The sequence below is a fragment of the Mauremys mutica genome, chromosome 2, assembly GCF_020497125.1.
Source record: "Mauremys mutica isolate MM-2020 ecotype Southern chromosome 2, ASM2049712v1, whole genome shotgun sequence".
Taxonomy (NCBI): domain Eukaryota; kingdom Metazoa; phylum Chordata; order Testudines; family Geoemydidae; genus Mauremys; species Mauremys mutica.
In genome coordinates this window covers 231,786,332-231,805,716 of record NC_059073.1, presented here as the reverse complement: position 1 = coordinate 231,805,716, position 19,385 = coordinate 231,786,332, and the positions used below count along the sequence as shown (strand labels likewise).

The 19,385-nt window shown below is 37.9% G+C and overlaps 1 protein-coding gene across 2 annotated transcripts in view; it reads right to left on the bottom strand.

Moving 5' to 3' along the window:
- SKAP2 (src kinase associated phosphoprotein 2) overlaps positions 1-19,385 on the bottom strand; it is a 158,165-nt gene that overhangs the window by 40,498 nt on the left and 98,282 nt on the right. For both annotated transcript variants that reach the window (XM_045006748.1, XM_045006749.1), the window contains 5 exons: positions 17,743-17,820; positions 16,085-16,168; positions 4,271-4,395; positions 3,291-3,354; positions 2,625-2,735 (listed from right to left, as the gene is read on the bottom strand). In XM_045006748.1, coding sequence (XP_044862683.1) covers positions 2,625-2,735; positions 3,291-3,354; positions 4,271-4,395; positions 16,085-16,168; positions 17,743-17,820 — 462 coding nt within the window. The remainder of the gene's footprint in view (positions 1-2,624; positions 2,736-3,290; positions 3,355-4,270; positions 4,396-16,084; positions 16,169-17,742; positions 17,821-19,385) is intronic.

Genomic DNA, 19,385 nt, shown 5'->3' with positions numbered 1-19,385 from the left:
GTTCAATTCATCCATACATGCTGTTTATCTGAAGTATTCCAGAGTGAGGGGTAGCACTAGTCAGGAGTGTTACAGCATTTAGTTTTAAATTCCTATGAAGAAACACCCTTTTTGACCAAGTACAGTTCCTACATTAGAAATAAGTTGAGATACATAACATGAAATTCAATAAACAAATGTAAAAGTGACTATTGAACATGTGACTTTACCACTTTTGATGGCCAAATACAATATAATTGACAAGACTGTGACATGAGGGATTCAAAATAGATAGCTGGTTACTTGTTCATGATTCCCAATCTAGCTGAAACAGGGTCACAGGACCTGATGTGAAAAAGCCTCACACAGCACAGTATAACTTTGATGCTACAGAATATGAGGGAAACACACTTGAGCATTGGCCTGCTAAACCCAGGGTTGTGAGTTCAATCCTTGAGGAGGCCACTTAGGGATCTGGGGCAAAAAATTGGTCCTGCTAGTGAAGGCAGGGGGCTGGACCCAATGACCTTTCAAGGTCCCTTCCAGTTCTAGGAGATTGGTATATCTCCAATTATTAAACTTATTCCATAATTAGTGCAGACAGATTTTGTCATTTATTTCTTGTAGTTGGGTAATACCTAGAGGCCACAACAAAAATCATGGTCCCATTGTGCTAGGCACTGTTCAAGCACATAGTAGAGAGAGTCCCTAAAGAGCTTACAATTTAAATAGACCAGATGGACAAAGGGAAGTACTGAGATCCCTAGGAACTGAAGTACAAAGTGCCCAGGATCAGAGAAGTAGTATATGGTTCAGTTGGAAACTGAACACACATATCCTAAATTCCAGGCCACTAACAAAAAGACCATCCCATCCTTTCAGTTTTACTGCTTTCTACTGCTTTTTAGTCTAGTCCACCACATTGTAGGAGACAAAAATTGTTGGAAAAACCTATGTTAAAATGATATGAAAGTTAAAATATTTTTGAATACTCCCACGGCTATCAGGACGCAGGTTAGCAATATTTTTAATACAAATTTTTTATTAATGTGAACATAAATTTTATAACTCCTGGCTCTCAACATACTTTCCAGTTTAATTCATTCAAGCTGTGACAATTACTACTGCAGCTCTGCTTAATGGTTGAAAGGGCCCCATGAAGATGTGAAATGAAGTTATCCTATAGTGAGGTTTACTTTAGTAGTTACATATTTAGGGGGAAAATAAATTTATAAAAGGTATAAGCAAACGTACAGGACCATAACCTGCAAGGTACTGAACACTCAAAGCACAGTGCAAGTGGCATCCAACACATGGCAGGCCCGGGCCCAAATAGACATGTTTTTGACCTTGTGACTTTGGACTTTAAACCCATTGAAGGTCAGTTCTTCATTTTTTCAGGGCATTCAGTGCACATAGATACACTCCAAATAAACAGAGGATCTATCCATGTGATGAACTCTGCAATTTAGTTCCTGGTCACATATATGGAAAATTATGCCCTTTCAGCTACACCAGCAGATCATCTCTAGATCCTTTCTAAACACACAGAAGTCCTTCTACACTTCCACAAGTGTACAATAAACATTCTTATCCGCTTCCATGATTATCGGCTCTGAGAGTTCATTGAAATGCAGTTAACACTTAAGTCATAAGAAGAGAACAATTTCCAAAGAGTGCCACCTAACTGTATTTTTTCTAATGGATAAAATATTCAACATGCAACAAATATAGAAAGTTAGGTCTATGTCACATGCAATTTATTTTTTCCTCTGAGATACTGGTTGATAGTAGTGCTTTCTCTGAACAGCAAAAGAAACAGAATTCTATCTTGCATTATTGCATATCAAATGACTGAGTATTGGCATTTTTTATTTTAAAATGTCATTTTTACACATAGCAACTGAATATCTCATTTTCAGACAGCTTACTAAAACATAAACAAGAATAAAACACACATCTTCCTGCTATTTTACTGTCTGTAATAAACTCCAAGGTCTATTGCCAAGAGAAAATTTTGAGATTTATGTTTGATTATCAAGAGGAGTAAACGTTTGACCATGTCTGAAAAACCAGAGTAAGAAATCACTGTATAATCAGATTCATGCTGGATGATATGAAAAAACAAAGTCAAGCTTCCCCTTGCTTTTATTTACAAATCACCACACCTCTCCAACCCAACAATTGGACTGTTGCAAGGGATATTGAGATCATATAATAGACAGAAGTGGATGGCATATGGAGTACATGGAGAACCTCTAGTTAATACAAATGGTAAAATGAAGGAAGAAAAAATGATGGGCAAGTTGGCAGAAAAAGCTGTAAGGCAAGTCAATTTTTTAATTAAAAAATTATGTAGCAGAGACAATGCTAATGAGCCAAAATTCCCACAAGACTATTTTTACTATTTGTCTGATTTTGATGTCCTGATTCACCAAGACGGAAGTGTCCTCGCTCAGACTTGGTAAAGGGAGTATATTCTTTTCATTACTATTGCAAACAGTACAATTCAAAACACAAGGGCTTCTATATTAATCTGAGTACTTTAGCCACTCACTGTCACTCCCTCACAGTTACCAGACCAGAAACTGAGCTTCTCTGAAAACACATCAGATTTCTCTAGTCACATAAAACCTCAGAAATACCTGGAAGTTCTTCATAAATGTCATCATCTATTGGTGCAGTGCTGACTGGAGGAGAAACTTGTCCAACGTCATCATATTCTTCCTCCTCAGGAATGACATTAGATCCCAAGTCTGTTTAATAGCAGTTTAGAAAATTAGCATTGACGAGAATAGAAGAAGACCCAAAGTGGATGTTTGTGCTGCATACAGCACACTATTTTAAGAGGAATTTTACTGAATCTTAAGAACAAATGCAACTAACAATGGAATTACTTATATGGGTCCTTGTAGAAGAAAAATATATTAACTACTTTTGTTTTCAGGTCTCAGAAAAGATCTTTAAGATACCATCTGAAGAAAATGAAAGTTGTTTAAGTTAAATTGTGCTCTTCTTCTACATACCATTTAAAGTGCTTTATGGTCATCAGATTCTCCAAGAAGTATAGGGATAGATCTATCTACAAAGAGTTTTAAGATATATAAAATATTTGGAAAAATAGAGTCCTGGAAAAGAAAAAAAGTAAAGCAAGAAGCACAATGTAGCTGAGAGATAGCACATGCTGTCTGAAGCCTGGATTAAAAATTATTATGCTGTATTATGCACATATAGAATATCAATTAGTAGATAAAGCTATTATTTATAAACATTATTAAAAACAAAGAATATTGTTTCACTGATTGACTTACCTTGCAATACAAATTTGATTTCCTGTAGCCATTCCTCTGCTTCTTTGGGAGTAGCTGCTGTAAACTACAATAAGCATAATATTAATAATAGTTATAATGGTAATATAAATACAAACACCACCACATTTGTAATGGAAGGAAATGTAGCATTCTTGTCACTTCTTCAAGGAACCATTAGTAATTCTCTTCATGTCTTCTGGTACTTTTCTTGCAAGGATGCTTCTTATAATGTACAGTTAATTTTGACAAATTTACGTAATTGAAGCAGAGGATGATGGATTTCAAACTCTGATCAGCAGCTGGCAGCTGTGCAGAAAAAAGCTGCTTCTCTTCATCAATGTCAAAGCCAGAAGTGATGAACAAAATTTGCCCTTGACAATTAGAAGACACCCATGAATTTCTTTAGACTGCTGGATACAGTTTTCTTAAAAATGTTCTTGTCAGATTCCAACACACTACCTGACAACTTAATTAACTGGCTTTCAACTGCAATCTCAGATATTTAAAACTTATTAAACTTACATTCCATATTGATGCCTAGCTGATAGATCTTTGAATTGCATAGCTGATATGTGCTTCTACCTTGATGTTCCTTCCAAAGCCCTAAGCAATACAATATGTATTTAACTCAGATATTTCTTCTTTGATAACTCCATTTTTTTACTATATAATTCATCCAAAAAATCATACAGACCAATTATATATAGATATTATAGATATAATGCTAACACTGAAATGACCAGTAGATAAAAGTAATAGATTTGCTTGTTCTTGTTCAAAAAAAAGATAGTATTTGAACTTAATCTGAATTTTTTTTAAATGCATTTCCTATTATATGAATGTACAGTGTAAGCAAGCCAGTGTTCCTTTTTTTCACTAACGTGTCAGGGAGAGTTGTTTTACTGAAATGTTAATGTCTCCGTAACTGGAATCATAACGGTTTTATCAATTTAATTTCAAGACGACATACGAAGTCCAACCTGATAAATGCGTTTATCGGGAGCCGAAATTTCAAAACAGCAATCTTTCTTTCCATCCTTCCGAAGAGTATTATTCATTTTGACAGAGTATCCATCTATAGCAAATTCACCTTTCTGTTGTTTGTCTGTTGGAGATAAAAACAAAGTTAGAACTTCATTTACAATAGTGAATGTAAGCGGTCCAGCAGGTTATCAGTTATTCAGATTTTGTTTTGTGTTTCATGAATATTACAATGAACAGGGAGGTTTTTAGCAAAATAATTAGGTGATGTTTTTGGAGATAAAGCTTTATTTTAAAAGAAGGTATAAACTAAAGTACATTTTTTATGTAGGATGCCTAAGGAATCCCACAGGGAGATGTTTGCAGACGGTGGTCCTGTTTAGTAAGAAGTGCATGCTATGACATGCCTAGGGAAAGCCAAGAACTGGAACATGGAACTCGCAAGACAAGTTTACCATAAAACAGTCTTTCTTTCAGTTTCAATGGGAAAACCTTTCTAGCTTATAACTTGCTGAGTCCCTTGCTAAACTTACCACCCTCTTCCCTCAAAACAGTAAACTTCAAATTCACTTTTAAGCAACTGTAAAAGCCTCTCTTTCTACCGAATCCTCTTCCAGATGCACCTTCTTTGTGCAAACTCATGAATCAATTTAGAAGCTCATTTAATACCTGCAATGTGTTCCAAAAGAATTCTCCACCTAACACTACAACTGTTGAATTACTAGCCAAGAAGAGGATAGAATTTGATCACTTTGGGCCATGTGTTTATATCACAGACAATTCCAGATCAGAATTTTATGTATTCTCAAGGTTCTTGTTTATAAGGGGCTGACTTACAAACAGCTATTCTGAAAGTGAGACATGGCTTTAAAAAAGCCAGGGTTTAAGCACACAAAATGTTTGGATCAAGATACCGCTGTTTCTTTCAGAGACTACACTCTTCAAGGTAGGGCCTGTACCATCTTTATATGTGGAAAGTGTCCAGTACAAACAAAACATGAATAAGTACAACAATAATGTTGAGATCCATAATCTCAATATGCCATATTGCTATACTCAAGGTAAAGATGGCTGAAGTCTGCACTGTAAATCTTCATCAGTGATACTTCGCCCACTCCTAGTATGTTATTGTGCACATGAGAGCTAAATAACAAAAGTAGCACTAAGGCCTTTACTACGCTAGAAGAATATTCATTGCTAATGAGTAGTAGCAATGGGTTCACTTAAACCAGTGCTGAACATAGCTTAGCTGCAAGTGTGGCCAAGGGGAAATAATTTTCAGCACCTCTTCAGAAACATCAATATATCCATTGCTGACACCTGTTGTCAGCAAGGGATACTTTTCCTGATAAGGGCAGGAAAGGCTTAACAGACTATGGCCTTCCATAGAGTTGTTGCATACCTAGAAAACTTGTAGAAAAGTTCATCTATTCTCCGCTTCTTCGACAGTGAAATTCACTTCACCTGCACAAAGCCCAAGCAACTGGATTTTACTTGGAGGAAATGGTACCATGCCCTGTGCACTGGACTTTGGGGGCTAAGGTACAAAGGGAGTTGCATGATGGTGAAGGCCTATCCCCCTTCCATCCTGGGGACAAAGCAGAGGGATGCAGCACTGCCTTGTCACATAAATACAAATCCTGTGGTTCCTTTCTTGACCTGCTCATATACCCATTTATGCAGAGTCATTGTGGTTGTGATGCCAGGGGTGCATAGTCAGTCACTATACAACTACTCTGCTGGCAGCCCAACATGCACACAGTCCCAAATCTATTTGTGCTGCCCCACTACAATAGAGTGAGTTTTCCCCCAGGCCAAGTAAACATTGAATAACAAATTTGCACAAATGAATTAAGAGCATAAAATTGAGTTCTCTGCCTCCTTTTCCTATTACTTCTTCCAATAACTTTTACTATGTCTACATTAACTACTGTTATATAGTATTAATATTTTATGTCTGTTCACTCCTCCATCCTCACCACATGTGCAAAATTCATGGAATTATATATTATCATACTGAGGCAGACACTAGAAATAATAACTTGCAACAGGCTAACCAAGTCCCTTTTCAATGAAATTCATTTCAGTCTAGAAATTTTATTGTTCATTCACTTATGACCTCAGGGAGCAGATGAAGTAGACGACATTAATTTCTCACTCTCCGTGCTGGAAGTTTATCAAAACCCAGAAAGACAATAGCACAAATATGGAATAAACAAATACCAGGTTCAAAAGGTAAAACCATTTTGTCAAGATAAAAATGAAGCAAGTTATTCAAATTTAGTATCTTGGAATATTTGTGAGAAATTCTCTCTCATACTGATGACCACTTTATATGGTAATACAGTTTTTCAGAGTTACTCTAGATGATCTCTATACTGTACACGTTCCTTCAAAAAAAACCAATACAATTAGACTACAAAGAATGCAATACAGACTGCAATATATGCGAGCACAGCATATGCTGTTCATATTGTCTTGGATTGTTTTATTGTTTATATCATCATTGGTTTCTCTCTCAAAACACACAACTCCAGTGCTAATGATAATTACTTGTGTGCACCAGCAAGAAAATATATGCCCTTACTATTAAATTCTTCCAATCAACTTTACAAAATAGGCTACCTACAGTATTGCAGTTTTCCCTCACTGGTGACACGTGCAATAAAGGACTCCCAACTAAGGCCCTGATCCTGTAAAGACTTTCACACACACTTGAATCTATGCACTGTGAGCAGACCCACTCAAGACAATATGACTGCTCCCAGGCCCCCATTCAAAGCCCAGTGAAGTCAATGGAAAGATGCTCATTGACTTCAACAGGCTTTGGGTCACTCCCACAGTGCATAAATTAAGTATGTGCATGAGTCTTTGCAGGATCAGGCCCTCACTGAGCAAATTCCCTTTTTGTATTTTTACAGAGGCATTCATGTAGTTATCAGTTTACAACAGAAATATATTTCTGGATACCTTGAGCTCTACTGTGATGAAAAGTTAAACAATTGTTATCATTTTAACTAAAATAGCTCAGACTTAAAGATTTTTACTTGAATTTGGAAGTTAGTTTCCTAGTTTATTTTAGTGTTGGCATATTTTAGGCATGGATGGATTCTTCTGTCTCCTGGGAGTAATTCTGCATTTTTCAACTAAATTCCACAAGAACTAGGAGGATTTCATTTTCTGATTCCTGCATCTCCAACTCAAACCAGAGATTTTGCAAGGTCACAGTGTAAAAGTGATGGCCAGGGGAAAAGAACTATGAGCAGAATACAATTTTCAGTGAAGGGGTAGTATTCTCATGGCCTCTCATTCTCCTGACAATTAGGCCTGCTCTACACTGGGGCCGGGGGAGGGCGGGGGAGAATAGATCTAAGATACGCAACTTCAGCTATGAGAATAGCGTAGCTGAAGTCGACATATCTTAGATCGACTTACTTCGCATCCTCGCAGCGCGGGATCAACGGATGCTACTCCCCTGTCAACTCGGCTTCCGCCTCTCACCTTGGTGGAGTTCCAGAGTTGACGAGGAGTACGTTCGGGGATCGATGTATCATGTCTAGACAAGACGTGATACATCGATCCACAATAGATCGATCACTACCTGCCGAATCGGCGGGTAATGTAGACATACCCTTAGATTTGCAATCTGATAACAGGAAACCCCTGGGTTGTTAGAGTATGCCACACAACTGTAACAGTGTAATATTGATAATGCTACTACAGAGGGACATGAACAGCATTAAGCCAACGTTGTTCTAGTATCATCCTGCTAACATGATTCTCTGAATGCCCATTTCAGAATGCGGCTTTATATTGCTCCTATCTCCTCTCTCATGTGCATGTCAAAAGAAAGAGAAAACTCTGGGCCCCTGTGGAGAATTTTTGCTCCACAGAGCTATACTAGTATAAAACTAGTATAAAGCAATGAAAATCAGGCCCCATGTGTTTATTTTATATAGCAGCTTTGACACAAAGTATATCAAAAATATTTTACAAAGATCAATAGTAAAGTATAAGATAAAACTTCTTATTTGGGAGGTATAGGCAGGAAAAAAGAGATGTTTTTGACTGAGATTTGAGAGTCTGTCAAGTGGAGAAAAGCATTCTAGGCTCTCACACCAAAAGTGGTGAATTATTGTGTTGGGATGGAGATGACATGAGTGCTAGGTGGGCAGAGGGAATCCTGAGAGAAGCCGAGAAAGACAAGGTTTTGAGGTAGCTTTGGGCAACTGCATCCATGAAGAATTTTGAAATAAAGGAGGGTGGCACCTTGAACTAGATCTTGAAATGATTGGGCTGCCAGTTTGAAGATGAAGGAGAGGTGGCCATACTTCTTAGCACATGTGAAAAGGAAGGCTGCAGCATTCCACAAATCCTAAAGTGTGGAGAGAGCTAGGACTGTGGAGAAGGGGGTTGATATAGCAAGGCAGGAGGAGACAAAGACAGTGTGGGATTTCAGATAATGATAAAGTATGTACAGTATTTTTATTTGAGAGGTTGTAATGACTCTGAACAACAGATGTATGCAGTATTTACTTGTATCTAGGTAAGCATTTTATCTACCCCAGAGCCTGGAGCAGTTCTAAGCTATTATGATGATACTTCTATGATCTGTTAGGTCAATGGGTATTTTGGCAAGCACACTAATATTGAAAATGTCAGCTATGTCTGACAGTCAGAAAATGCATTTTGATCTGGTAAATAGTATTAACTGTTTCTATAATATAGGGCTTGTCTACACAATGGATTAATGTGCACTAGGGGAGTGTAATTTCTAAAGTGAACTAGGGTGTTGTGTGTTAATTTGTCCATGTACATCCTGCTGGTGTGCACAAAATGTTCCCTAGTGTGCTTTAACCTAGTGCACCAGATGGGTTTACACAGACCATATTACTGCCTTTTAGAAATCACATCCCTGTAGTGCACCACTGTGTAGACAAGCCCTAGGGTGACCAGATGTCCCAATTTTATAGGGACAGTCCCGATAGTCAGAGCTTTGTATTAGATAGGCACCTATTACCCCCCACACGCCATCCCGATTGTGCCTTGCTATCTGGTCACCCTAACAAGCCCATACTCTTAGAATATATTTAGCTCTTCCTTAGTTTTGAGATTAAGGTTCTCCCAGATCTTTGAGACTCTTTCCAATGTTCTACATTGTTTCATATTAAAGTAGGTCTCATATACACAGTAAACATGCTTGCTAAATATTGAAGTGTGTGATGGAGCAAGGCCGGATGGCTACTGGAAAGTACTGAGGAACAGGTATGTTAGCCCCAGGCTAAACAAATCCCTAGTACCATGGGAACCAAAATGGCAGTTGCTCCAGGGTAATCAAGGCACCTGGGGCCAATTAAGAACTTTCTAGAAGGCACCGGAGAGAGCTACATTGATTGGAGCACCTGCAGCCAATCAGGGCAGGCTAATCAGGGCACCTGGTATAAAAAGGGGAGCTCATTCCAGTCAAGGGAGGAGGAGCCAGAGGAAGGAAGTGTGTATGAGGAGCTGGGACCAAGAGACACAAGGAACTAAGAACTGAGAGGGTGTACTACTGGAGGATTGAGGGAACACCATACAATCAAGCAGTATCAGACACCAGGAGGATCCTATGGTGAGGATAAAGAAGGTGTTTGAAGGAGGCTATGGGGAAGTAGCCCAGGGAGCCGTAGCGGTCAAGCAGCGGTTACAAGTAGCGCTATAGAGACTGCTGCAATTCACAGGGCCCTGGGCTGGAACCTGGAGTAGAGGACGGGCCCGGGTTCCCCCCAAGCCTCGCTACTCCTAATCAGACATAGGAGGAGTTGATCCAGACTGTGGGTTTCATCCAAGGGGAAGACCACTGAGGGGAGGAAATCCGCCAATAAGCGCAGGACCTACTAGAGGAGAGGAGGAACTTTGCCACAAGTGTTAGAACCTCCCAAATGATTTAAAACTTCAAATTTTGGAACAGTCCTTTCAAGATCTTGTAAAAGAATGCATTTCTTTTACAAGATCAAAAAAATATGCAGTCATATTTTTAATTACAAAATGTGCCAAAGCAAGAGCAAAAATTGTACTGCCTCGTTACAAATGTCTTTTAAAAAATGCAACAATCCCTGCCCCTAAAAAAAAAAACAACAACCCCAAATCGATTTAACAGTATCATGAAAATTCTGATAGAAAACTTAGTTATCAAATCATGTCTGTGGCACTTTAAAAATACGTATGTAGTACATTCATATGTAGTATACTGACTAAACAATCATTTGAGGGAAACTGGAGCTACAGTACTTTTATGGCCAGATTTTCAAGAGAGCTCATTGAAAAAAACGGGAAATGCTGAGTACTTTTGAAAATCTGAGCTAGATTAAACCGAGCTGGATTTATATTGCCTTAAGTTTTATCTTCAAGAAAACTGAGTGAAATTCCAGTGGACGCAAATGTCTAAGACACACTATTTAGGATTCCAGTTTACATTTTATAGGTTGAAGTGAAGGGTAGGAAATTATTGGGCCAGATGCTTGGCCCACTATGGGCCCTGTAAAGGCAGCATGATGACCCCACTGCTGAAATGGCGATTCGGGGCCAAAGAAGCTGGGCACAAACTTAGAACAAGTTTATGACTGCTCTAAGTTGCCAGTGCTGATAAGGGAAGAGGAACTGTGACTTAAAGCCACCTTCTCTTACCTCTGGTGCTGCACAGAACATAGCTCAGCTGGAACAGAGAATCTGAGCCACTGTTTTACATTCTGCTTGATTAATATTTTCTTCCATTTCATGTTTCTTTGGACTTCAAAAGTTTAATTATTACTATTTATTATATTTTAGTAGGGTCTAAAGGTCCCAGTCAGGGTCCTATTGTACTAGGTGTTATACAAACATGTAAATCTGAGCTAAATTGTGTGCTTCATTGGGCATGCAACCCCACTTCCCCCCATTAAAATCAACAGGAACTGCAAACATGTAGTTAAAGGCAAAACTATATGCCATGAGCTTTTAGGAAAGAAGAAATCTTTGACCAAGTTTTGAGTATGTATTATCATGTGTATACTTGGCAAATCAATCTCAAACTGACATGCATTCAGTTGATAACTCGGGAGAATGTGGGCTTATTGACTGGTCGTTACACGATTGTGGTGTCTCTTCCTGCCATGTCTGCTTTTGTTTGCAGTAGCTTGCAATGGACTATTTAGACTGTGTTATTTGTGACCTAAACATAAAACTATAGCTAGAGGAAATCCTCCAAACACCAGAGTTAGTGCTTATTGTTTTGAACAGAGGACATGAATATACACTAGCGATTAAGAACATCTTGAAAACAAGGCTGGTGGCTCTTTAGAGTTAACTTGACACACTCCTCAGTATTAAGAGGAATTTAAAGTTAATGGATTAAAACATATTTGATATAACAATTCTTGCACATGCAAAACTCCCATTGACTTCTGACCTGGAATTATATGCAAGGAAAGAATGCACGATCTAGCCTTTATGGGTAGTCACAATGAAGGAAGGAGAACTGGACATATCTTAGGTAGGAGGTTTAGACTGGATTCAGTTGTATTCCTGCCATTGTTAAGGCTGGTAATATAACTGCAAACGTGACCAACCTCATGGCTAACATTGGTAAGAAGCCTATATTTTAGTCTGTGTTGAGAAACAAATGCAATAATAGTAGCAGACTGGAGGCTCTGCAAGGAAATTAAAAATCTCTCACAATAGTTTTAGAGACTGAAAAAAATGTATTGACAAAAAAGGTTGCTGTTAATAATACATTAAATGATATATTCAACTCACAAAAGGAAGCTAGGGAGAACTGATACAAAAAAAAACCAAGATCACTTTCTAGGGGAAGAAGAAATAGTAAAAGAAGCAAGCCAGGATCACATCAGGACATTCAAAAATGTGTTAAGAATGATCAAACTTTAGAAACAGAGACTCTCTTAGAATTCTAAAGGAAGCAGCAAAGGAAACAAGGGAACATTTAACAGATACCTTTAAAATCTCTGGAAACCAGGAAAGCATCATAGTCAGAGTAGGAAGAGGGAATTGTAGCAAGCGGAAAATTGCACACGTAAATCCTGTGGACTTTGAGATAAGACAAGACCCCTAGGTCTGTATTTTTTAAAAAAAGAAGAGACGAGATTAGGTGGATCAGCGTAGTTGAGAAATGCAACACTTGGAAGACCAATGCTACCAGGCTATTCAAACAGTACTACAGAATCTCTATGGATAAGTCCATGCTTGAATAATAGGAGTATAACAGTAGGAATATACTCCTGACAACCTGACCAGGATGGTGATAGTGATTGTAAAATGTTCAGGAAGAAAAGAGGCTACAAAAACAGAAAACCCAGTAATAATGGGAATCTCAACTATCCCCATGTTGCCTGGGAACATGTCACCTCAGGACGGGATGCAGACATAAAATTTCTAGACCCCATTATTGACTGCTTCTTGGAGAATGGCAATTCTTGATTTAGTTGTAAGTGGAGCACTGGATCTGGTCCAAGAGGTGAATATAGCTGAACCATTCAGTAATAGCAACCATAATGGAATTAAATTTAACATCCCTGTAAAGGGAAAATGCCAAAGAAACCCACCACAGTAGCATTTAACTTCAAAAAGGGAACTACATAAAAATGAGGAGTGTAGTTAAATGGAAATTAAAAGGAACAGTCACCAGAGTGAAATGCCTGCAATACAGCATGGAAACTTTTAAAAAATACCATAATAGAGACTCAAACTGTATAATATACCCCCAAATTAAAAAACAAAAACCAATACGAGGACTAAAAAAATGTCACCAGGGCTAAATAGAGTAAAAGAAGCAGTTAGAGACAAAAAAAGGCATTCTTTAAAAACGAAGTCAAATCCTAGTCAGAAAAATATAAAGGAACATAAACTCTGGCAAATCAGGTGTAAAGGTTTAATTAGGCAGGCCCTCCCCAAAACTGAAGAGCAACTAAATAAAAGACACAAACAAACAGCAAAAATAGGGGAAGAAGAAATAGTACATGAGAAGCAGGAAGCCTGCCAAACAATCAGTGGGGCAACTGGACGAAGATGCTAAAGGAGCACTCAAGAAAGACAAGGCCATTGTGGAGAAGCCAAATTAATTTTTTGCATTGGTCTTCACTGCAGAGGATGCACAGGAGAGTCCCACACCTAACCCATTCTTTTTAGGTGACAAATCTGAAGAACTGTCCCAGATTGAGATTTTGGAACAAATTGATGAATTAAACTGTAATAAGTCACCAGGACCAGATTGTATTCACCGAAGAGTTCTGAAGGAACTCAAATATGAAATTGCAGAAATACTAACTGTGGTATGTAATCTATTGCTTAAATCAGCCTCTGTGCCAGATGATGATTTTTTTAAAAGACTTCAGAGGTGATCCTGGCAATTACAGGCCAATAAGCCTAACTTCAGTACCAGGCAACCCGGTTGGCACTACAGAAAAAAACCCAGGATTATCACACATGTTGGGGAAGAGTCAACATGACTTTTGTGAAAGGAAATCGCATCTCACCAATCTATTAGAATTCTTTCAGGGCATCAACAAACATGCAGACACGGGTGACCCACTTGATACAATGTACTTTGACTTTTAAAAAGCCCTTGACAAGGTCCCTTACCAAAAGGTCTTAAGAAAAGTAAGGAATCTTGGGATAAGGGGGAAGGTCCTCTCATGGATCAGCAACTGGTTAAAAGAAAGGAAACACAGGGTAGGAATAAATGGTCAGTTTTCACAGCAGAGAGAGGTAAATAGCATGGACCCCATGCACCTGTACTGGTACTAGTGCTGTTCAATATATTCATACATTATCTGGAAAAAGGGGTAAACTTTGAGGTGGCAAAGTTTGCAGATGATGCAACAATACTCAAGATAGTTAAGTTCAAAGCTGACTGTGAGGAGTTACAAAGGGATCTCACTAAACTGGGTGACTGGACAACAAAATGTCAGATGAAATTCAATGCTGATAAATTCAGAGCAATGCACATTGGAAAACATAATCCCAACTATACATACAAAATGATGGGGTATAAATTAGCTGTTACCACTCAAGAAAGATCTTGGAATCATTGTGAATAGTTCTCTGAAAACATCTGTTCAATATGCAGCAGACATAAAAAAAGCTAACAATCTTATGAACCATTAGGAAAGGAATAGATAATAAGAAAGAAAATATCATAATGCCACTATATAATACATGGTACGCCCACACCTTGATGCAGTCCTGGTTGCCCATCTCAATAAAGATAGATTTGAATTGGAAAAAGTACAGAGATGGGCAACAAAAATGATTAGGGATATGGAACAGCTTCCATATAAGGGGAGATTAAAAAAAGACTTGGAAAAGAGATGATTGAGGGGGAATATAACAGAGGTCTATAAAATCATGAATGGTATAGAGAAAGTGAATAAGGAAGTATTATTTACCCCTTCAAACACAAGAACGAGGGGTCACCCAATGAAATGAATAGGCAGCAGGTTTAAAACAAAATTAAGGAAGTACTGCTTCACATAAACACACAGTCAACCTATGGAACTCATTGCCAGGGGATGTTGTGAAGGCCAAATGTGCAACTGAATTTAAAAAAAAAAGAGAGTTAAATAAATTCATGGAGGACAGACCCATCGATAGCTATTAGCCAAGATGATCAGGGATGCAACCCTATGCTCTAGGTGTCCCTAAACCTGTGACTGCTAGAAGCTGGTCCTGGACAGCAGGAGATGGATCACTAGATAAATTGCCCTGTTCTGTTCATTCCCTCTGAGGCAGCTGTCACTAGCCACTGTCAGAAGACAGGATACTGGTCTAGATGGGCCACTGGTCTGAACCAGTATGGCCATTCTCATTTGTACTCATGTCAAATAAGAATGAGGAAGGAGGCACAAAGACTTATGCTAAGACAACACTGGGCACTCAGAGGAATTTAAGCGGAACTTTTATACAGCCAGTTGTTAATATCAGGAAAGAAATTTAACATATAGCTGTGCTCTGAACAACTGTGATCATGGAATTCTATATTTTATAAACTGTGATCGTGGAATTCTGTAATTCATAAACTTCCATATCAATTTTGTTCAGCAGACAAGTAAAAAGATGTTTAACTGCCAACCTTTCGAATTCAAAATTGGGTATTAAAGTCAAGCTACACTCTTTCCTTTTTATGTATCTTCATAGAAGAAATCAGTTTGACTTTAAGACCCCAGTTTGAATGTGCAGGGTTGTCTTTTAGATAAGCCTTTGTGTTACTTGTGTACTCTACAAGGTTGAGATGGAATATTTGAGACAGAAACATGGAACCCCAAAATGCAGTTTTTAGAGAATAATTTTAAAGTGTGGTTCTACTCTGAAGAGAATTTTTTTTTAATAAATTGGACAACCATTTAGACTAAAAAAGAATTGTGACGTAATGAACGGAGAATGGATGTAGGAGCCAGACAACTATGAGATCTAATCCTGGCTCTGTTACTGGCTCACAGTGTAGCTCACAAGTAATTTAACCTTTCTGCTTCAGTTTTCCCATCTGAGAAAAAATGAACACACTACTTAGAGATGTTGAGAGGGTTAATATTTGTACAATGCTTTCAATACGTAAAGCACGTGAAAAAGCTAACTATTCCGGTAAAACATTAATTTGCTATCTCAAGATGGACTTAGCTTCTCGGCCTCCTTCTCTCCTAACGCTATCTTCTTTTTCCACATAGTAAAAGAAAAAATGATAAACTATTAAAATGTAGGTTTCAGAGTAGCAGCCATGTTAGTCTGTATCCGCAAAAAGAACAGGAGAACTTGTGGCACCTTAGAGATGTAGTTACTCATACCTTTATCACTTCCATAATAATAGAAGACTGTTCTACTGAGAGCACACCAACGCTTCTGCCATTCAAAGCCAAGAAAACTGTGGTCTGCAATTAATACACAATTCATGTTAGATTGCTTTTACTACATACATTTAAGACAAATATATATATAATGTGTATTTTCTTCAAAAGGGGAGAAAAGGAAAAGAGGGAGCTGTATGCAGTCCAGAGGGAAAACTTGGAGTAAAAAGGAGAAGAGAACAAAAAAGAACTTGAAGATGGTAAACAGTACAGACAGGACAGTCTTGTGTGGTATTAAATGTATAGAAACTATGAACAACTTTATAAATACCTTCTACAATTGTAACGCAGCATTAAACAGGTGTTAAGATGAAAACAGAAGGAATTATTCTATCAAAGTAAATATTGACTAAACCAAAGCTAAGCTCAATATTTGCTTTCTTGAAGGACAATAAATATTGATGCTCCCCCAAACATGAAGTCAACATACGCATTGTTACATACATTCTTCCAAAATACCCACAAGTCTCTGAATTATGTGTCACACTAGAAACTCATTGACCCATCACAGGGCTCTTCAGTTGACAACGAACCATGATTATTTTCTTGTGCGTCACAATACAAACTATTTGAAGTTTTCTCTTTTAGCTAATGGTGTTGTGACAGATACGTTAATATCCTTGGGAGCCCTTATTGAATTAATTATGAATATATTTGGGATCCATTGTATTCAATGAATAGTTCATGTGTTATCATGGGCTGGGATTGTATGTAGCTTCTGAAGGGGGAAAGATGTGAGACCTGGGGATTCAAAGGACTATATTGAACAATGTGCCAGACAAGAATGGAATTTTGGAACAAAAAGTGTTAAGTGGTTTTCCTGGGTAATATCCAGGGGGAAGTGAATGCAAATTCCTCACCTCCGGTTATGCACAAACCCAGCCTGAAGAGTGGGCCTTTGTCTGATTATTACCTGTAATACGAAGCCCCGATCAATGGCCCAAGCTGTTTAAAGGAAAGGCTGAATGCTTTGTGGTTGTTCTAGTTCTGAATTTGAGACAGTTATGTACTTGTAACCATGGGAAAACCTCTTTGTTGGTTTGGAAGACTGACATCTACCAGAGCCACAGGTTGGAGTTGAGATGAACTCTGGTAAGCTTTTTAGCATGAGTCTAGGTTCTTCTATTGTTTGTTAGTGTTCTCTGTGATGCTTTTACCTTAAGAATAAATGTGTTTGCATAGAAAGGGCTGTGTGGTAACATAATGTGGGCAATTATGCTGTTTATAGCCTCCAAGGAGAGAGCAAAGTGCAGATACTGGCTGTTTAGGCCATCTGGCTTGCTGGAGATAATACAGTGTAGGCCAGAGAATGTGTAGCCTGGAAAAACCCCAGTCAGGAGGGAAAGAGACACAAGTGTCTTTGCCCAAGAGAGGTGATGGCTGAGGAGCTGGGAGCCTAGAGCAGATGTCCTCAAGAGACCACAGAGGGGGAATACAGGTGCAAATGCCCCAAACTATGAGAGATAGCATGAGAACTCTATTTTTATTGCTTTTTATTTCAGCCTTCTCTGTGTAATTTAGTGTGTACATACACACACATGCATATATAAAGTATGTATTTTTCATTTAACATTTTTCATAAAGCCAGCTTACTTTACCTTTTCTGCGTTTTTCAAGGTATCCAGCCTTTAGAACAAATTGAAGGTCTTGAGCAGCAATAGGAGGAAATTGGTTCCCTGAAAGAAAAAAAAAAGTATTATAAACCACTGTTTTTCAAGCTAAACACTACTCTATCCATATTAATAAGAACTGGCAGTGCCAAGGAACTACTGGAAGAATAGAATTCTATTAAATACTATTCCAGATAATTTTTGGCTAAACGGACACAAGTATAATGACAAAGCTGTTGGCTGCATTGCTATGCCAATGCAGTGACAGGAAAATTATAGCTGTGAACCAGCCCCTCAAGTCTCCAAGGGGAAGGGGGAGGCGGGGAGAATCTGTATCTACTTTCCAGACAAGATGAAAATTCAACATGTTACATTAATCTAGAGGATGTTAGTTTGCATCTTAAAATACAGTTTAAAGTGAGCTGTTTAGTAAAATGAGTGTTTTCAAATCCGTGTATAGAAGCAAAGGTCCTTAAATACCTTAGATACAATTATTAACTGTAATTAAATGCAAAATTTAATTTTTAGCCATCACCATCTCCAAAAGCCTAACAAAAATCTACCACAACAGTCTACAAAGCATGCACCCACATGCCATGCTGTTTAGAAAGAAAGGAACCAGATGAAAGGATGATAAAAAGCCATGTCTTATTGACAGATAACGTATAATTTGTGCTAAATTAGGAAAGCACTGTTAAAACAAATTGACAGTACTTGAGGATACTGGACAGTCAAGACAAAAACACTGCTCACAAACTGCTCAAGCGGCTTCTCTTTTAGAAGTATGGTTATTTTCTGTAAAATGACCAATGTGTTCAGGTATATTTGTACTCCCCCATCCCCCAATTTTTAGCTCACAGCTAGAAGTGTGAGATTCTAATATTCGGGATTAAACTGGAAACCTAGACACAAAGAACTTATTTAACAAATTAGTTTCAAATCTTCACAAATGTGGAATCAACTTTTTAAATTCTAAAATACTAATATAAAATATCAAGAGCAGAAATACAGCTTTAGACATGCCTGACCATTTATGTATACAAATGTCCAGTTTTTCCACAAGTACAACAGCTATTCCTGTGGGGGGAGGGTTAATATATTTGAACATCAAAGTGTAGTTTTCCCATTACTTATTATCATTAAATATTCATATTAAAGTCACTGTAGGTAGGTGGCAAATTTACATGGAAACAATTTTTTATCAAAATTTTATTCATAACCTTGTTAATAATACAGTGAAAACCACACTAAGGATCACAATCAGAAGACTACTTTGTTAAGAAACCACTGTGAAATATCCCATCTGGAAACCAATTTGTCTGACCTTGAGCTAAACACTATCTCTGCTAGGTAACCAATGCCTGCTGGGCCCTTTGGTGGTCACTTAAAACAGGATTCTACCTATACTATTCTTCTTTGGGTACTGGTTTTGTTAACAAAAGATATTTGTGATAGGGCAAGAAAAATGTTAATGAGAACAAGAGCAAACAAATTACTGAAGACTACAAAAGAAATGTACCGAAGAGGGGAATATACTCCCCTGAGAAATCCAAAACTTTTCAAACAGTAAAAACAAAATATATGGTTAAGTTACAACCAATGTAGCAAAGTGTATTAACATTCCAGTTATT